Source organism: Pteropus medius, unplaced genomic scaffold (assembly GCF_902729225.1).
Source record: "Pteropus medius unplaced genomic scaffold, Ma_sr-lr_union100, whole genome shotgun sequence".
Lineage (NCBI taxonomy): Eukaryota > Metazoa > Chordata > Mammalia > Chiroptera > Pteropodidae > Pteropus > Pteropus medius.
In genome coordinates, this window is record NW_024344378.1 from 17,792,942 (window position 1) to 17,810,278 (window position 17,337).

General features: G+C 43.3%; 1 protein-coding gene across 1 annotated transcript in view; it reads left to right on the forward strand.

Annotated features, from left to right (window-relative positions):
• The first annotated feature begins 1,384 nt into the window (after positions 1-1,384).
• Positions 1,385-17,337, forward strand: part of COL17A1 (collagen type XVII alpha 1 chain) — a 48,699-nt gene continuing 32,746 nt past the window's right edge. Inside the window, exons 1-9 of the mRNA XM_039871280.1 lie at positions 1,385-1,677; positions 6,787-6,849; positions 8,820-8,864; positions 9,886-9,990; positions 10,824-10,955; positions 13,539-13,586; positions 14,539-14,574; positions 15,670-15,717; positions 16,426-16,569. Coding sequence (XP_039727214.1) covers positions 6,798-6,849; positions 8,820-8,864; positions 9,886-9,990; positions 10,824-10,955; positions 13,539-13,586; positions 14,539-14,574; positions 15,670-15,717; positions 16,426-16,569 — 610 coding nt within the window. The 5' untranslated portion in view covers positions 1,385-1,677; positions 6,787-6,797. The remainder of the gene's footprint in view (positions 1,678-6,786; positions 6,850-8,819; positions 8,865-9,885; positions 9,991-10,823; positions 10,956-13,538; positions 13,587-14,538; positions 14,575-15,669; positions 15,718-16,425; positions 16,570-17,337) is intronic.

Here is a 17,337-nt window from a genome sequence, read left to right on the forward strand (position 1 = left end):
GTGAACTCTATAAGGACAGAGGATGTGCCTATATTTCACCCCTGAACTCTCAGCATATAGTTCAATATCTGACTCCAAGCAGGAGTTAATATATTTTTGTTTAATTCATGAATTATTGAATAAGTGAACAAATGATGCAAGGTTATATCAATTTCATATTCTCTGTCTTCCAGATTCTTCAGTGCTCTCCTCCTATGAGATTGACAGCAGACATGTTAAGTAAGTATTTATTTGGGGAAAGCGGGAACATCTCAGCAAGCAAAAACCCAATAGTGGCACATTCTAGATCACCAAAAGGGTTCTGAAATGTATGACTCCAAAGTAGAATATTGGGAGCTTTGGAGTGAGAATCCCGTGAGTGGTGCTCAAACCCTTCCATGTGTTTTGAGTGCCCACAATAGCAGGATGAGGATATGCACTGGTCCTCTGCTGCAGGAATTCCATGCCCACCCCCTCCAGGATCTTGGAGGGATGCCTCAGAATTGGGAATCCACACTTGACATTGGGTTCTGAGAAGATGCTATGGCTCCAAAGAACCATCTGAGTCGGTCCCAAGTTCAAACTTTCCCATATTACCTACACCAACTCTTAAGCTAGTCTTTTGGGGTCCTGGAAAGCCACATGCTCTCCAGGTATTCATGAGAATTATGTAGGCTGGTGGAAATTGACTATCTCGGGAAGTCTAATTGTCCTGTGGAATGCCTCTGGGAGTCCACACATGTGTGTGGAGACTATGTGGTTGCTGATTCAAGGGGCAAGAAAGTCCTTAACCCTCTCCAAGAGTATCTCTCTCTCCATTATTTAGGTGGCTACATGCCTAAAATTCTGTCACAAACATGTCACTCTTTGGAGTCTGCATTACTATATCTGGCTACCTCATTTAAATAATGAATCCCTATGACACCAATTCTTCCACATTTTCAGTCATTAATATCTATTTTGAATTAGTTCACCCACTATTTCCTCAAGGTGGACTTGACCTGGCTGGGGTCAGAATGGGAGAAAGAGGGGGAAAAGTTCTCGAACATAAATCCTGCCAACTTCAGTTTTTCTAGGGCTCAGGCACCTCGACCACACCCATAGCATCTTGACCCCCACGTCCTGAGCTACACCACAAATCATGCGCATGGGCAGGCGAGAATTCTACCACTGAACCACCAGTGCCTTAAATCATGCACATTGGGATGTTGGTTAGGCCGTGGCAGTGGGGAAGGGGAAAACCAAGTCGTGGCAGATTTCTGGCTAGAGAAGTTAAGGAGAAGTAATAAAAGGAAATGTCCTTTCTTCTGAACCTTTGTTCCTCTCTCCTTATGGGCTCGTGAATGGTTAATCCACCTAACCTAGTAGGAGAAACTTTCTGCTTCCTATAAAGTTTGATTCCTGGAGGCAGATTTTTTTTTTTTTAATTCAGCAAGTGTCAGATCATTGGAAGGGCGGAGTAACGCCTAAACCCCGGCACATCTTTGTCAGGACTTGTCTGGAAGCAAAGAACTGAAAGAAACAAGGGGGAGAGAAGGAAAAGTGAACATTTTTGAAAGATCAGTCAGCTTTAACACACCTTGGCTGGGTCTGGATAAAAAAAGTGGGAACTGCAAACGTCTAGAAGAAAACGTCAGGGGAAGAGACAGGGGGGATTAAGTCAAAGTTGTTTCCCATTCCTTCAAAATCTCAGACTAGGTAAGTAACAAGACAAACTTGACCTTTCTCCCCACTTCTCCTGAGACTTTGATTTGAGGTTTGGCATTTAGAACTCGAATGTTTGTTGAAGGAAATAAGATAAAGTTGTTGACTTTCAAATGTTCTGGTTGAAATGATTAACTGATCATAATTGATTACTCTGGTTTATGCATTCTGCTTAGGGTAAGTCTTTTAAAGGAATAGTGAGAAAGATTCATCAGTGGTAAAGGGAAGAAAAAAGGCCAGTTAAGATAAAGTAGGCTCTAGAGGCCAGATTTGTTTGTATTATTTTCAGTATTATAAAATGGCTTATGTTGCTTTATTTAGAATAGGATAAGACTTTATAATTTCTTCCCTCTCCATCTCAATTTCTCTCTCTCTGTCTCTCTCTCTCATTTTATCTCGCTCTCCCCCTGACCTCTATTTCCCTTTCTCCCTTTGACACCAGACAGCAACACAGAGGTGAAGTTAAAGTATAGGTAAGTGGGGCCTTCTAGAAGCAACCCCTGAGCACTGAGAGCTGCCCAGGCCTCTGTGCTGGCAGGTTCTGGTTAAGCTCAAGGCTCTGGGCGAACACTGTTGTTTATCACACCCTAAAATTACTACTTCACTAATCTAAATTAAAGTGAAATATCTGAAATGATATAATTAATCTAGGAATTTCCTGAGTCAAATTTAGAACCAAGAAAAATAAAAAAGAAAGAAAATTTTGTCTATGTGCACACTTTAACTGGCCAATTTGGGCCCCTCACAATCATTTTGGGGTGAAAATTACCAACAGAGGTGTCTTACAGACCCACATTAACTGGCTAACTGATAAATTACTACTTTACTTCTCAAAATATAGGCAAAGCCTCTGGCACATCATTTCTTTTGAGAAGCAATTAATCAGGAGCCTAATAGTTGGATTTGTTATGTCCATGAAAGGTAGTGAGATTTTGAAAAGACTTTTATTTGAAAAGCAGAATTGTTCCTTCCCACCCCTGTCTGCTCTCTCTCAGGGTTTAGGTACAGATCTAAGTTAGAACTAAATGAGAGCGGCCATCTAGGCCCCTTTGGAGAAATCAGAAGGGGCCTACTTTACTCTCCGCCCCTTCAAAACACCCGCACAAATCTGAGCAGAATTCACAGGAGGAAAATTAAAACAAATGATCCTGATTCAAGCTTAGATTGAAACTTTGCATTCTGGCGAAACCAACCCGACCTAAGAGCTAACCACATTCTTAGATAATGCCTGACAGAAAGAAATCAGTGTCTCGGTGGTTTGGCTCATTGTTGTTACTAAGAGAAGTAGGATTTAACCAAACATGGTGCTAAACAAGCGGCATAATCACAAAGCTAGTGCCCAAGCTCCCTCTCCCCCAAGCTATAAAAATGGAGGATGCCAAATGTAGCAAGAGGACAAACCTATTGCTGGGGTAGAGACAAAAGCTTCTGGGGCGGTCAACCCCAGGGCATTGGTTTTCCCACCTGTCAAACTTCTTGGTTCTTCTGTGTTTACAAATGAATAGCTAATGGATGGCTTTCTCACACTTTGGCCATTTCCTTGTCATTTTGTTTTAAAATTTAAAGAAATTGAAAGTAATAGGAGCTGTAAAAATACTTGCGATTCTTTAGCCGAGTATTTATTCCTACAATAGAAAATAGGGAGAAAAACACTCAGCCTCTCCATTCCCTCCTTAGTATCAATGACCAAGTGTTTCACGAATAAGATATGATATCTTATCTTAGAATAAGATAAGGTCAATGCCATTGTTTAGGATTGCTAATAGCCAGTCGACCTTGCTTGTGTGTGTGTTACACCACATCATTATCAAAATAGTTTTAGGTGATTGTGACATCACTTAAATGAAGTGGAAAGAAAAAAGCAACTCATGAAAGTAGAAAAATGATTTTGAATTGTGTTTTCCTGCATCAGAAAATGACATGGGATCATTTTTAACATTTTCAACAGAGCACTAACTATGAAATAACCATGAAGCAGCCACTTAGAACTATGGATGGAAATTAGCATACTTTTGAATTGAGAACTTGAGTGACTTTCTCATCCTTAGTTCTAATGAAGTGGCCCAAACATCCAAGAAATTAAAAATTATGCTACTTGACCGCACTTCCATTCCATTAGGTAGTGTTTTTGGAGGAGAACGTGCCAGTGAACATGGCTGAGAAGGAGAAAATCAGCCTCGTGCCTGGGCATGCAATTTCCTTTCCCTTATGTTAGTTACACTTTCTAAAACTACCAGCACTTAAAATACTTAAAAAGAAAGTCTTGTGGAAATACTGTAGGTCCCATGGGATGATCCCAATCAAGGTCTGCGCCTCAATCCCTCATTTTCCATTTGATAACTCACTCACAGAAAATTTTCTCTTACATTTGGTTTAAAGGAATTCGTCTCCCAACACACTCCCGCCAGTTCAGACTATCGGTCTGGAAAAGGGCTTTGGCCAAGTCAGCGGAGCTCAGTCCTGTGCATTTCAGGCCCTACATCATTCCGTATGGCCATGGAACATAGCCATTTGAGGCGCTTCAGCCTGAAAGAGAGGCTACCTGCACCCACCTTGGGCATGTTCTATTTCAGGGTACTTGCCAGTGAGAACCCCCCCAGGCCCTGGAGGAGGGCATTTGATTTCCTAGCAAGCTGTCCCTCTGTGCCTTCTGGAACTTGGGGAACCCTTAGCTTTTTGCTGCAGATCTCAAGGCTCCATCATTAGGACTTAAGGAAAAGTTGGAGGGACCAAGAAATGTCTGTTATTTTTCTGAGTATAGAAAGAACAAGAAAACACATGCCAGTCTTGCTGCTTGGACTCTGAGACTCTCACCAAAGGGAGCTGTTATCAGTCTGCCTTGATGGCTATAAGTGGAATAAAGCCAGCCAATCCCAGATTTATAGCTGTTGGCAGCAACTTTCATTAAAAGATCAAAACAAGCAATAATTTGTGGGAAATAAAAGTTTCCATAGATTGTTTATAAACAGTTCCTTTTGGGATATTTCATATCAATTCAGGTGCCATCCTAGGTGGCGCCCCAATCAGCAGCCAGGTGCGTTTAAACAATTAATTTCCAAAATTCCTCCTGGTTCACAACTAATGACCAATTTATTTAAAAAAAAAAAAATGGAGAGGAACTTCAGAGGTACCAAAGGCAATTAATGCTTAAACAAAGGATTTCAGAGAGGGTGTTGGTTGCATATAGGTTGGCATGACATAAGTCATACAGGTTATTGCTGGAATGCAGACAGAATCACAGGCCAGGTTTGGCCTTGCGATGAGGCTGGAATCCCTTGTTAAACTGTTTATGGAGCCCCTCCTCTTGGCTCTGGGACGTACCTGCAAAAGACCTGTGGTTTCTCTGGTCCAGCTAGGAGATTTTCTGTGATGCCTCATTCCTTGCCTAGAGCTGCATTTAAGAAACTCGGATGAGCAAGAAGTTGGCACTTTTGACCGGGCCCTGAGGCTAACTGTGCTCATCTTGGTTGATTCTACCAGGTAATTGACTGGCTGGTCTCATGTGGCCCTGGTTTTCAGTGCGGAAGTTACTCAGGGACCGCATTATGACTTTCATGGCCTTAGACACATTTGCCTTTGGAACCCCTTCCTCCATTAAAAAAAAAAAAAAAGTTTTATATTATATATGTTTTATAACTTCATTGGAAAAACATATATATATATATGTTTTATAAACATATATATATATATATGTTTTATATATATGTTTTTAACATATATATATATGTTTAATAACTTCATTGGAAAAATCCAGGTTGGATGGTGTCCATTTTTCCTTCTGATTTTAAAAAGAAATTAAAATATTTTAGTGAGCCCCTAAAAGTATGATGGGGATTAAGCACTAAAGTCACCAGGCAGGCAAAAAATAGCTTGCAGTGAGAGATCTTCAAGCGAGAGGCATCTTGGGCAGAAGTGGCTTGCCCCAGAATTCTAGAATCCAATTTGAACTTCATCCAAAAAATAAACTGGGAGGAAGGGGAGATTTGGGGGTGGGAGAAGAGAAACAAAGGGAAAGCCAGATTTCAAGTCCTTCCAGAACCTGAGACTGGGACCTACAGCTGAAAGAGCCCAGTTGAGACGAGATCCTTGCTGTGCTCTCCTGCATGTTTAGGTCTGAACCCCACCCCAGCCCACCCTTTCATGTCAGCCCTGCCTCAGTCACCCAGTGGACAAGATCTCAGTGATTTTCTTTTCCAGAAGCAGAGTGAAGGGAGAATGTAGCTAATGTACAAATAGCTATTATCCTACATATTTCAATAGATTTTACACATATTTTTAAATATATTTTTCCCTCTATGGCCATTCTACTCTGAACAAGCCCAAGTCTGATCTTGGAAGCTAAGCAGCGTTGGGTCTGGCTAGTACTTGGATGGGAAACCACCTAAGAAGACCAGGTGCTGTAGGTGTAAAAAATTAAAAATAAGGGATTGTAAGCTGACAAGGTCCTTGCAATCTGTGAGGTCAACCAAGGTTTGCCTCACCTAAAAAGAAAAATAAAAAATAAATATATTTTTCCTATTTATGTCTACAAAGAAGCATAGTAGAGCCAGTTTGTTTAAAAGAGCAAGTTTCACATGGTGAAAAGTGTAAAGTTCCATGCAAGTATGACCATTATAATGATTTTTATCTTACTTTCAACCCACCAAACATCACTTCCACACCCGAATTCTAAATAATAAAGCATAAATGTCTTATATTCATAGAGCTCCACATAGCACCTTGAAGATTACAAGTTAGCTGAAAGCACTAAGTGCTTTGACGGATATCCTTCAGCTATTTGGCAAATAATATCGTTTTCTAGTCAAGGTCAGAGCACATCTTCTATGTAAGCCCTTTAATGCCCAGCAGGGGGCAGCCTGCTCAGTTAGATCTTGAAAAACGAGATCTCAGTACAAGGAATAGAATCCAAAGTGGGACTAATAAATTACTCTCTATTATAATTCATACAAGAAGTGGGAATGACACATGTAAAAACTATGCACATTAAATAATTGTTCTTTGAATTCTAGAAATCAGGTTTTAGGTTCTCAGTTTGAGAACCTTTCTTTAGGAAAAGTGATGGTAAGAGACATGGCCATTCATGGTTTCTGGCTTTTTCCACAGGTGGCTATGGTATGGATGTAACCAAGAAAAACAAAAGAGATGGCACCGATGTCACTGAAAGAAGTAAGAGCATGAGATATATGTCATTACAAAAGTAATAAAAATTTGGAAAGAGTAAATAACCATTTCTGTATCGTTTCTATTGTATAATGTTTTTTGTTTTGTTTTGTTTTTAGTTTTTAGTTTTTCTTGGGATATTTTTGTCTTTTTTGAAAACAATATCATTTTAAACATGTTCCTAAACAGATTTTTATTCCTTCTCATGATATGCCTTTTGTTGATTTTTATTTTAAGATACTTATAATCAAAATATGCTCTGCTTTTTCTTTGAAGATGAAACTGTCCTTTTGATGTGTAGAACCTATAACCAACATTTTTAATGGTTGCATAATATTCTATTGAATGAATTCATCATAGTGTATTTAACCATTTCCTTATTTAGGAATACAGGGCAACAGAAATTCAAAAGAATAATATCCCCATTATTGAAGCAACGAAGTTGGAATAACTCTAATGTCACAGTTGCAATCTACTGTGAAAACTGGAAACAGACTTATTTCTTTTGCGAAACTGCCCGAATGATAACTTCAAAGACATTTAAACTGTTCCCTGAGCAGCTCTAACTCTTTCACTTATCCTGTGACTTCCATATATCTCCAATAAAAAAAATTCTGGCTCCACAGACTTGGAACTTTAAGTTAAGAAATAATTTATTTTTATGTGTCAAAGAATCCCACATGTCCATACATTGAAAGATTTTAGTGAAAGCTCAGGGCCGTTATTCAAATCAAGCTGCCATTTTAGTCTGAAAAACCATTTCCTTTTATGTATGGAAGGCTGTTTCTGCTGCATTCATAACCCCACATTTCTGCTAGGACAGCAAAGCTCATTAGGAAAATGCAGTTTAAAGAAGGAAGGAGCAAGGGGGCTTTGTAGTGAGACTGGTGTGGAGTGGAGCGGTTGTGAGCAACACAGCTTAAAGTGGCACAGAACAATCCTGCACCATCTTCTTCCATCCTTTTCTCCTTTCGTCCCTCTTAGTCAGATGCCTGTGCGCATGCGCACCACACATACACATAGGCCTGGGCATGCACACACACACGAAGAGCATTTAAAGACCTGTGACTGCAAGGAGTTAGGTGTGCCTTTATGTCTAGCACAGAGGGAGGTAACAGAGGCGGGCGTGATCAGAGTATGAAACTGGCCCCACTGTGGTTTGGAGGCTCTACCCACTTCCCCATGCTGCTGAAGAAGAGAGGGTGACTCAGGAAGACAAGCGGTCTTTCTTCTAACTGGTGCTTTAAAAACTGCCAAAGCTCTTATGACCTCTGTAGGCTCATCACCATTTGGAGTCTAGTGAAGCTCAATTTTAGGAGGCAAAGAGACTGGCATTTCATCTGTGTCTTTGATGTTCATTTATCCCTAATTTCGCCAAGCACCAAATGTGACTTGCCGACCCCCTTCTTTCCTATACCTACTCACACTCAGGGATGGTCCTGAAGATTTTAGAATGAATTATGATATCTTCAAGATACCCCCAAATTCATTTTTTAAAAAAGTACAAGGTAATTATCCACTTCACAATAGAAACAGCCAAGATGATGCACTGGCCCCATCTGGACTGGGTGACCATTTGGAAGGGACAGTACAAAAAAAAGAGTGTGACCTGAGACATTTGAGCATGACTTGGGGGCCTGCTCCTTCTTCAAAGGTAAATCTGGGCCTAGATTGGATCTAATTTTTAAATGAGTAATATTGACACCAAGAAAACCAATTTTCAAATCAATGGGTAGCTACCTACTTTTGGTTTCAAAGGGATATAAACTTATTTTCTTGGTACATTAAGCCCCATTGTTATTGAACATATTTTCGTGTGTAGTGGGGCAGATCACATACTTTGAGGCACAAGTATACAAAAATCTCTGTTGAACCCAATTTGATGTGCTGAGCCTATGAAAGACATTAGACCTTGCCAAAACACAGAGACTTTAGTGCATTACATAAGATCTCATCTTTTCTTTTTCTTTTTCTAGTTATCTCCGAAACAGTAACTACAAGACTTACATCCTTACCGCCAAGTAAGTAACTACCTGGAGAGCTTTCTGCTCAGTAAGTCATGTGTGAAGGGCTCTGCATGTAACCTTTCCCAGAGGCATTCATGCTTCAGCTGAGCAAATCCAAAATATCTGAAATCTTTTTTTTTTACAGTCATATTGACATTAATTTATATACCATAAAATCCACCAGTTTGAAGTATGTGATTCAATAATTGTTAGTATATTTACAGAGTTATGCAGCCATTGTAATAATCTAATTTTGGAACATTTTTATCACATCGGAAAGAAACATCATGGCCATTAGAAGTCACTCTCCATTCTCCTTCCCCTCTCCCCAGCCCCTGAATGCCACAAATCTACTTTCTATCTCTGTAGATTTGCCTGATCTGGACACTAAAATATGAGAAATCCTATCCAACCTGAGCTTGGGGTGGAGCAAGGAACAGCCAGTCAGGCTTCTGTTTGAGCCCACTCTTTCCTCATGTTTAGTGGATTCTATGATAGAGACCTGAGCCCTCAAGTTACCCCTGCACCTCCCAGGAAGCCTGGCACATGGACAGGGGCGGTGTGTGTGAAAATCCCACCCATCAGCACTAGAGATCGGAGCATGATGAGCAGCCAAGCAGAACACCAGCCACGCAGAGCTGTCACTTATCCCTCCAACACTTCTTGGGACTGCCATGTCAGGGGCACTGACCGGGCATTTGAAAAAAGCAAACCCAACCTAGGTGCTGCCCTCAAGATGCTTTTCACCCCTTGCTATCTTTTCTAATGTTTAAATTTTTCTAATAAGCAACTTGCTAGGCTCCCCCCAGAAGATGTTCCTTTTAAATCGGGTGGAACGTTTGCTCTTGATATTTATATTGGACACAAACAAAACAAGAGTATGGCAGTTTGCATTGTGCGGTATAGAAGGGAAAAGGATCCCAAACCAAGAGGGTCATGGTTGAGAAGCCAGGGAAGGCTTCCACGAGGCGAGGGATGAGAGGACCCTCTGGGCTGGCTCCATCCATAAATTGTCACCTGTTTCTCGTTTCTGCAGAAGGGGGGACCAGCAACGGCTATGCTAAAACAGGCTCTCTTGGTGGAGGGAGCCGGCTGGAGAAACAGAGCCTGACACATGGTAGCAGCGGCTACATAAACTCAAGTAAGTGCCTGCTAGTGGGAGGGGACGGGGAAAGAGCAGATGGACAGGGAGAGAGAATCCAGCAAAGAGAGGACAAAACTATTTGTCATCCATTCCAAATGCCCCAAAGAGCTATGTAAAGTACATGCAACCCAGCAAAGGCATCTGCATCTGATGCCTGCTTACAATGGGCTCAATTTTCATTAAGTCCCCACTATAAATAACAATAATTAATTACGGAGGCTTCATAGGGAGGAGGCTGCTTTTTCACTGGGCAAGCATCCAACACAGGCCTATTGTTCCCCATGAAACCCTCTTTCATGGTATCTCTCTCACCGAAACAAAACAAAAGAAGGCAAGGAAGAAAAAAAAAACAGCACATACATAACCCATAAAGCCATTTAAAAAATCTCGAAGCGACACTAAAGAGACCTAAGACAGGCAAATGGCCAGGATGACCAAGAGAAGCGCCTGCCTTTATCCGTTTTGGAACCTTCCACATCAAATTGTTTTAGTCTCTCCAGCAGTGATCTACGATTAAAGCCCAGGCCCTTAAGAAAAGTTCCACCGAAGCCCCTCCATTGTCTATGCCCTGTAGCCATGTGCGTCAAGGGACCTCCCTGCCTTCCAGTGGTCAGCTTGGGAAGGAAGGGCAGGAGCAATTCCACCATTTCTAAGCAGTCGTGGGATGCTGAGGTGGGCTCCTCCAGTACTAGGCTCCGCCAGTACTGACCTCCTCCGGCCCCTCCACAGGGCCTTCTTTTCTTATGAACAGCCTGGGTAGACTTAGTGAACATAACTAGATGTCAACCTGCTGATGTGCTGTGAGGACTGACGCTTTTCCCTGCTTGTAGGTGGAAGCACACGAGGCAACGCCTCCACCTCTAGCTATAGGAGGGCTCATTCACCTGCCTCCACTTTGCCCAACTCACCGGGTTCAACCTTTGAAAGGAAAACTCACATCAGCCGCCATGGAACATACGAAGGTATCAGTCTCACGGATTTGAAAGAGAACCACTCTCTTCCCTATGTAACTTCACTCATCCTTGAAGACTGAAGTATTGGCACCTGTATTCACCTGTATCTGCCCCCTCACCTTTCTCTCCATTCTTCATTTCTTTTATGGACTGATATTAGTTGGCAATTTTGTTAACCTACCCACCCCTTCATTCATTCTTTCATTCATCCTTAGTCACTTTTTCAACTGGTATTATTTCAAATAGCTACCATGTTTTAACCTTGCAGAATGCTTTGATGGACTCTTAAATGAATCAGACATGGATCTTGTCTTCAAGGAACCTATAGTCTAATAGGCAAGTCAAGACAACAGATAAAAACAATAATGCAAAGTAGAAGGGGATTATCATTTCCAGCTAAGTCTCCAGGGAAAACTCTACAGGGGAGGTGGCATCTGAACTGGGCCTTTGTGTCATGTAAGATTTTGATACCTGGAGGTGGAGAGATGGGGCGTTCAGGGTTGCAGGAGCAGCAGCACAGCAAAGACGGGAAGGAGAGTCAGGCTTCAGTAGTAAGCAGCAGTGGTGCTTATGTGAAGCGGGCTTAAGGGACTCCGATTTGGTGCTGGCTCAGGTGTTTGAAATTTATTCTGCATGCAACGAGAAGCCACAGAGATTTTGAACAAAACAGTCAATCATATTTGAGACCCAGGACTAGCTACATGCAAGAAGAGAGAGGCAAGGGGCCGAATATGGTGACACATTAGACCACGCTCAATAGTCCAGGGAAGGGAAAACGTGGCCAGGATTAGGGTGGGACTTGCAGCGGGAGAGGAGAGAAGCAGCTGGAGTGAGAGGTACTGCAGAGGTAGAATTGATAGGTTTGACAATTGATTAAATGTTGGGAGAAAGGGAGTGTCAGAAGATCAGAAATAACAGAAGTATAAAACCAAGGCATCACTGAAGTAATAATTAGTAAAAGTTTATTGTGCACACACCAAAAAGGCAGTTTGCAGGCTGGGAGCACTCGAACCGAACATGGAGTGAGGCTCTGGGGCATATTGTTACAAAGCAGCTTATGCAATGAGGAAACAGTGACTGTTTATGCTTCATAGTGATTGGTTATATTATTAGAATTGTCTTAAGTGATAGGAATTGGTCGGTGGTTACTTCATATCAACCTAGGGAAACAGTTTAAGTTTTGCTTATGATTTTCAGAGGCATAAGCAGGAAGTGACCCAGGTTAAATTAGTCTTGCAAAATATGTTAAATTAAGCTTTGTTTGAATGATGAAATTGGTTTTGTCTGCTCAGGGGATTTTCAAAGCTGGTCCCCATTTATTTTTTTAATCTTAACGGGAGAAAAAGGAGTCAGCCATTCCGCTAAGATTTCACACACAGGTGGTTGGGTTCATGGTGGCACCAACATTTGCAGCACGGAGCCCAGGTGGAGCCCCCAGGCAGATAAGTTCAGTTATTTGGTCGTGAAGTAGAGCCACTGGCATGGCTTTTGGGTGGGGGTACCGAGCAAGAAGGGGGACTCATAGAACTTGAGCTCAGGGAGACATCTAGACAGGACATCCCTTTTGGAGTCATGCACCAAGAGATGCTGGTAGAAAGTGGAAAACTGAAGGAGTCGGCTGGGGAAGAGAATATACAAAGCAGAAGGGAGCAAAGAAAAAGTTGGTGGAAGAAAGAGAAAAGAAGCTAGAGGACACGGAGAAGAAGTCTTCGAGGGGAGCGGGGAGGCCAGGAACAGGAGGCCTCATCGAAAGTGCTCAGCGTTGGGAAGGAGGCAGGAGGGAGGCATTTGGGTTCTGCTCCTGAGGTTACTAGTGTTCCTGGTGGAAAACGGGCAAGCCAGGCAGCAAACAGGTGATGGAGGATACTGGTGATGGAGAAGCAGGATTAAGGGATGGGTATCCCAGTAAATGATTTAAGACCCAGAGCTATCGGGGGATCTCAGGGAGCCCCAAATCTATGTGAGGAGGATGGTGTCACTAAAGTGGTTTTTGCTGCTAGGTCTGCATGGGAGCTAGTACCTTCATTCTAACAGGGTCCACACTCGGGATGACCTTCACAAGGTCAGAGACACCCTAGTGCTGACAGGGGATAGGTCGCCCGCACCAGCACTGCGGTAACAAAAAAGGTATAGGGCCAACGCAGTCAAGGAAGGGAAAGCAAAAATGGAAATAAAACCTCCTGCCTTCTTTTGTTCACCGAAGTAAATCAGGAACCAGAATAAAGAGCCACAACCACGTCCCACAGGCCCTGGCTGGGTTTAGTCAAGAGCTTGCTGGACAACACCTGTCGTCCTCTTGAACATGCAGGATGTGAGGTGCAGAAAGGAGGGACCCAGCAGCACCCGCCCTCTCAGCTGCCGTTTGGGCTTAAGTGACCATTGGTACAGGCAGGCCGCAGAGATTCTGCCAGTTCATCTCCAGGCCACCACAATAAAGCGAGTGTCACGATAAAGCTGGTCATAATCTTTTTGCCGATGGAGGATCTTCCCTTCCATCTGTAAAAACAAAACAAAACAAAAACACGCAACAGCTGAGAGGTGCAATAAAGCATAATGTGCCTGTACTAAATGTCTTATCCTCTCTCTCTCCAGGGAGTTCCAGTGGCAACTCTTCTCCAGAGTACCCTCGAAAGGAATTTGGTACGTCCTCATTTTCTGAAGAAATGGTCAAAGGAGGCACTGGGAAAATGCATGGGGTGAGGTGGGCAGGGAACGTCATGAGTGAAACAAATTCTTCTAAAGGAGTTTAACCTCTGCTCACCTGTTGTTGATGTTGTTTGTTTGTTTGTTTGTTTTGCTTTTTACCCTGAAGCATTTTAAGGGGACTGGCAACCACATTTACTTGCTGTCATAAGCCTTTGCTCCTGACACTACTAACATGACAAGCTATTTATACAAGGCTCAGGCTTGGACAGATAAGCCCTAAGGCCAAGCAGCAAGTGTAGGATTTTTCCTTCCACAGGACGCACAGAGACCTCCCAGCGAAGAGAAAGGGCAGGGGGCAGTGTTAGAACCCACAAATGCCAAGCACCCCAGCAGCTCCACCATGGCAGGCTTCAGTGGGGCATGTTTTATGCCAAGTGAAACCCAAGGCTACATCTTCATTTGGTCTTAAGTCTTTGGTCTGTGGTCTTGGATACTCAGTGTGCACACGAATGGATGATATGATCATTGTACAGTGACCATAATTTTATTTATTTGCCTGCAGCAGGAAAACCAGGACAATCTAACAAAAAAAAACTAAAGGAAGATCTAATAGTCTTTCAATACATTTGATCAGGGTGTAGTCAGCCAGTCCACATGGATCATGCCCCCAAATGAGTTACCTTAGCTAACTTAACACTTTGAGCATGAATTAACAACATTCATTTAGATAACACCCCAAATGCACTGGGGCCTTGCAAAACTTTCTCTGCCTTTTGATTATATGGTCATCATTTATGAAGCATCCACCACCTATGTAAACTCCTACCTGGAAAAAAACACTGTGAAAACGATCTCTCTGTCCTGCAAATAGAGCTACCTCCATGTCAAAAATATTTAGCAGGCCACCTCTTATATATGCCTAAAATGACTTTTCTTTCTTTCTCAGCATCTTCTTCAACCAGAGGACGGAGCCAAACACGAGGTGAGCTCTATCACTGAGGTATTTTCTGAGCATCTAACGTGTGTTCAGGCTTGAGGCAAGAAACGGGAGGAGAACAGAAGAATGAATCAGGCACGATTTCTTCCCTCTTGAGCTTACAGCATCCTGGGAATCTTTTGCTGGCTCCTCCAGGATGGGAAGGGTAATCTAACGAGGAGGCAGGAATGAAAACACATAGTAATGACCCGGGGAGGAGTTGGTTCTGCTGCTGTGGATTGTTTGAAGATGCTGACGCTGCATCTCGTTTCTCTTCTGGTCTCCTGGTTGACTTTAACAAGATGTGCTGTAATGGCCTTTGTGTGTCAAAAACTGAGCAAAAGCCCTTGAGCAAAAATAGCACAAGGGCTCTGTGACAGTTTTGCACTTCTCACACCTGCCCGTGGAGAAGGCTACAGGAGGGAACTCTGGTCCTTGGGAAAGCTGCTCTTGATGAATCTGGTGAGGGTGGCAGCAGGTGTCAGTGCCACGCACACGCCAGCATCGTACACACATCAGGGCCGTGCAAAAGGCAGAATTCTTCACAGGCTCCGGGAGTTCTCCACCACCAGCCCAGACTTCCCATAGGCTTTATTGCTCCAGTAACTTGAAAGTTAGGAACAAACCAACCACCCAGAACTTTAGGCCAATCCTTGAAAGATGCCAGTTCTCCATCTGAAACTAAGAATGTTAAACGACCCACTTCCTGCCCCTTCCACTTCTGAGGAGGCCAGAATGGCAAGTAAATAGTACAGGTTTTAGAATTCTTTCACTAATGCTTGAGAGACTCTGGAGGCCGGAGAGAAGCTTGGTACCGGCAGTCGGGAAAGGGGTTGGTCATTGACGACTATGATGGAGCTACCTGCTTGGCCTGGGGTTTCTACCTGGGAGGTGTGCAGTGGGTAGGCTGGGATGTGATGTAGGGAGGGGACATTGCTTTTTTAAGCAGCACTCATCCTGGGTACACCTAGGTTTCCTGTTCCCGGGACACAGACATCTCGGAGCAGCCCAAAGATTTACCCACTGCTCACACAGCTCCGTGTCAGGCACTGTGACCCAAACCCCTTCATTCACAGACCTCTCCATCTCTTCCCTGTACAGAGAGTGAAATCCGAGTTCGACTGCAGAGTGCGTCCCCATCGACCCGATGTAAGTGGTTTCTGTCTTGCTGAAAAGGATCCAGAAACCCAGGGCTACTTGTGTGTGCACATGCACACGATGACTCAGTCTAAGGGTCTTCTGTGAGAGGGACACTGGGCTAGGTGTAGGGGTAAGAAGCTGAGTAAGTCAGAGAGCCTGCTCCACTAGATTACCTTGCTATAAGAAATCTCATCCAGACGAACTTGGAATTAACTCACATGAAAGCAGCATAATGTTTAGGAGTTATGGGCCAAAAATTACTTATGACACTTCAGAGATTACAAGGTCAGGGACCTAACACCTGAGGCAGTCTGTACAGGGGCTGAAGTCACTGTTGAACCATTTGTTTCAAGAGGTCTGGTTCTCTAACTGCCCTAGGTGTAAATTTCCCTTGATCCAGGATGACAGTGTCTTCCAGCTACGGAATCATCATCCCGTGGTGTCTGAGGAGGTGTAATTAGGAAGTAGCTACTGATGACTTTGACCTCCTTGTAGAGGTACTATATTTACGAGGCCATTAATATTACAAAGTGCCAGGTTGATAAGTGCTATAAATTGACAAAATGCAAAAATTATAAGGCTAACCAAAAATGTCCCAGAGTGTGAAGCAGATGCCATCCTCCCTACTATTCACAATGCCATAAATGTGACTCCCACTGCAGTTGGACTCAGGAAAGCATCCTGGGCCCACTGGAAAACGTGGGGATTCTCTTACAGGGACGGAATTGGATGACGTTAAACGTTTGCTCAAGGGGAGCCGATCAGCAAGCGTGAGTCCCACCCGGAATTCCTCCAACACGCTCCCCATCCCCAAGAAAGGCACCATGGAGACCAAAACGGTGACGGCGAGCTCCCAGTCAGGTGAGCCCTGCAGCCCGGGCTGCCGTGGAAGGAAGGGAACAAGGCGTCACATTTGCTCTGGCCCAGAAATTCAATCATACGCCACTGGCAAGCCTTTCAGGCTGTGGCAAAGCACTGAGCATTCGCCTCGTGAAGCATGAAAATGTTTGCTGTGCCTTTCTTACTCCTGTCTTTTGAGCTCTAGATCCTAGAGATTCTCTCCCAGGAGATGGCCAAAATCTGCTGGCCAGATTCCCCGAATGAAGAAAACTGGGGAAAGTTGTAGTGTATTCATTCAGTCATTCATTCAGTCATTCATTCATTCATTCATTCGATGAATGTTTATTATTGGCACAGGTCATAAAGTACGCAGAAGTACTGTGCGTACTTTACGAAGCTGTGCCTCTTCTATGCCAATCACCAGGTACTGAGGAAAGGCAATGAACAAAGCAGACACAGTCATACCCTCGTGGAGGTGAGGGCCCTTGGGGGAGGTCAGATAACCTAAGAGATCGTAGCCAGGTTGGATGAGTGTCATTCAACACTCATGTATCACGTGCCTACAAAGTACAACGTAGATTCTGTGGGAGGAAGAAAGAGGAATAGGAAGATGCTTGGAGGGACATGAGGAAAGAAGCCAGTCCTGCGAGGATGTGAAGCTTTCCTGTCATTCGACACTGAAAAGAAAAGCCCTTGAGATTATAATCTTCCTTTTGTTTTTTAATACGAAGCTGAAACTTCTGCGTACTTTATGACCTGTGTAACTAGCTCCCTCTCATATAAGGAATA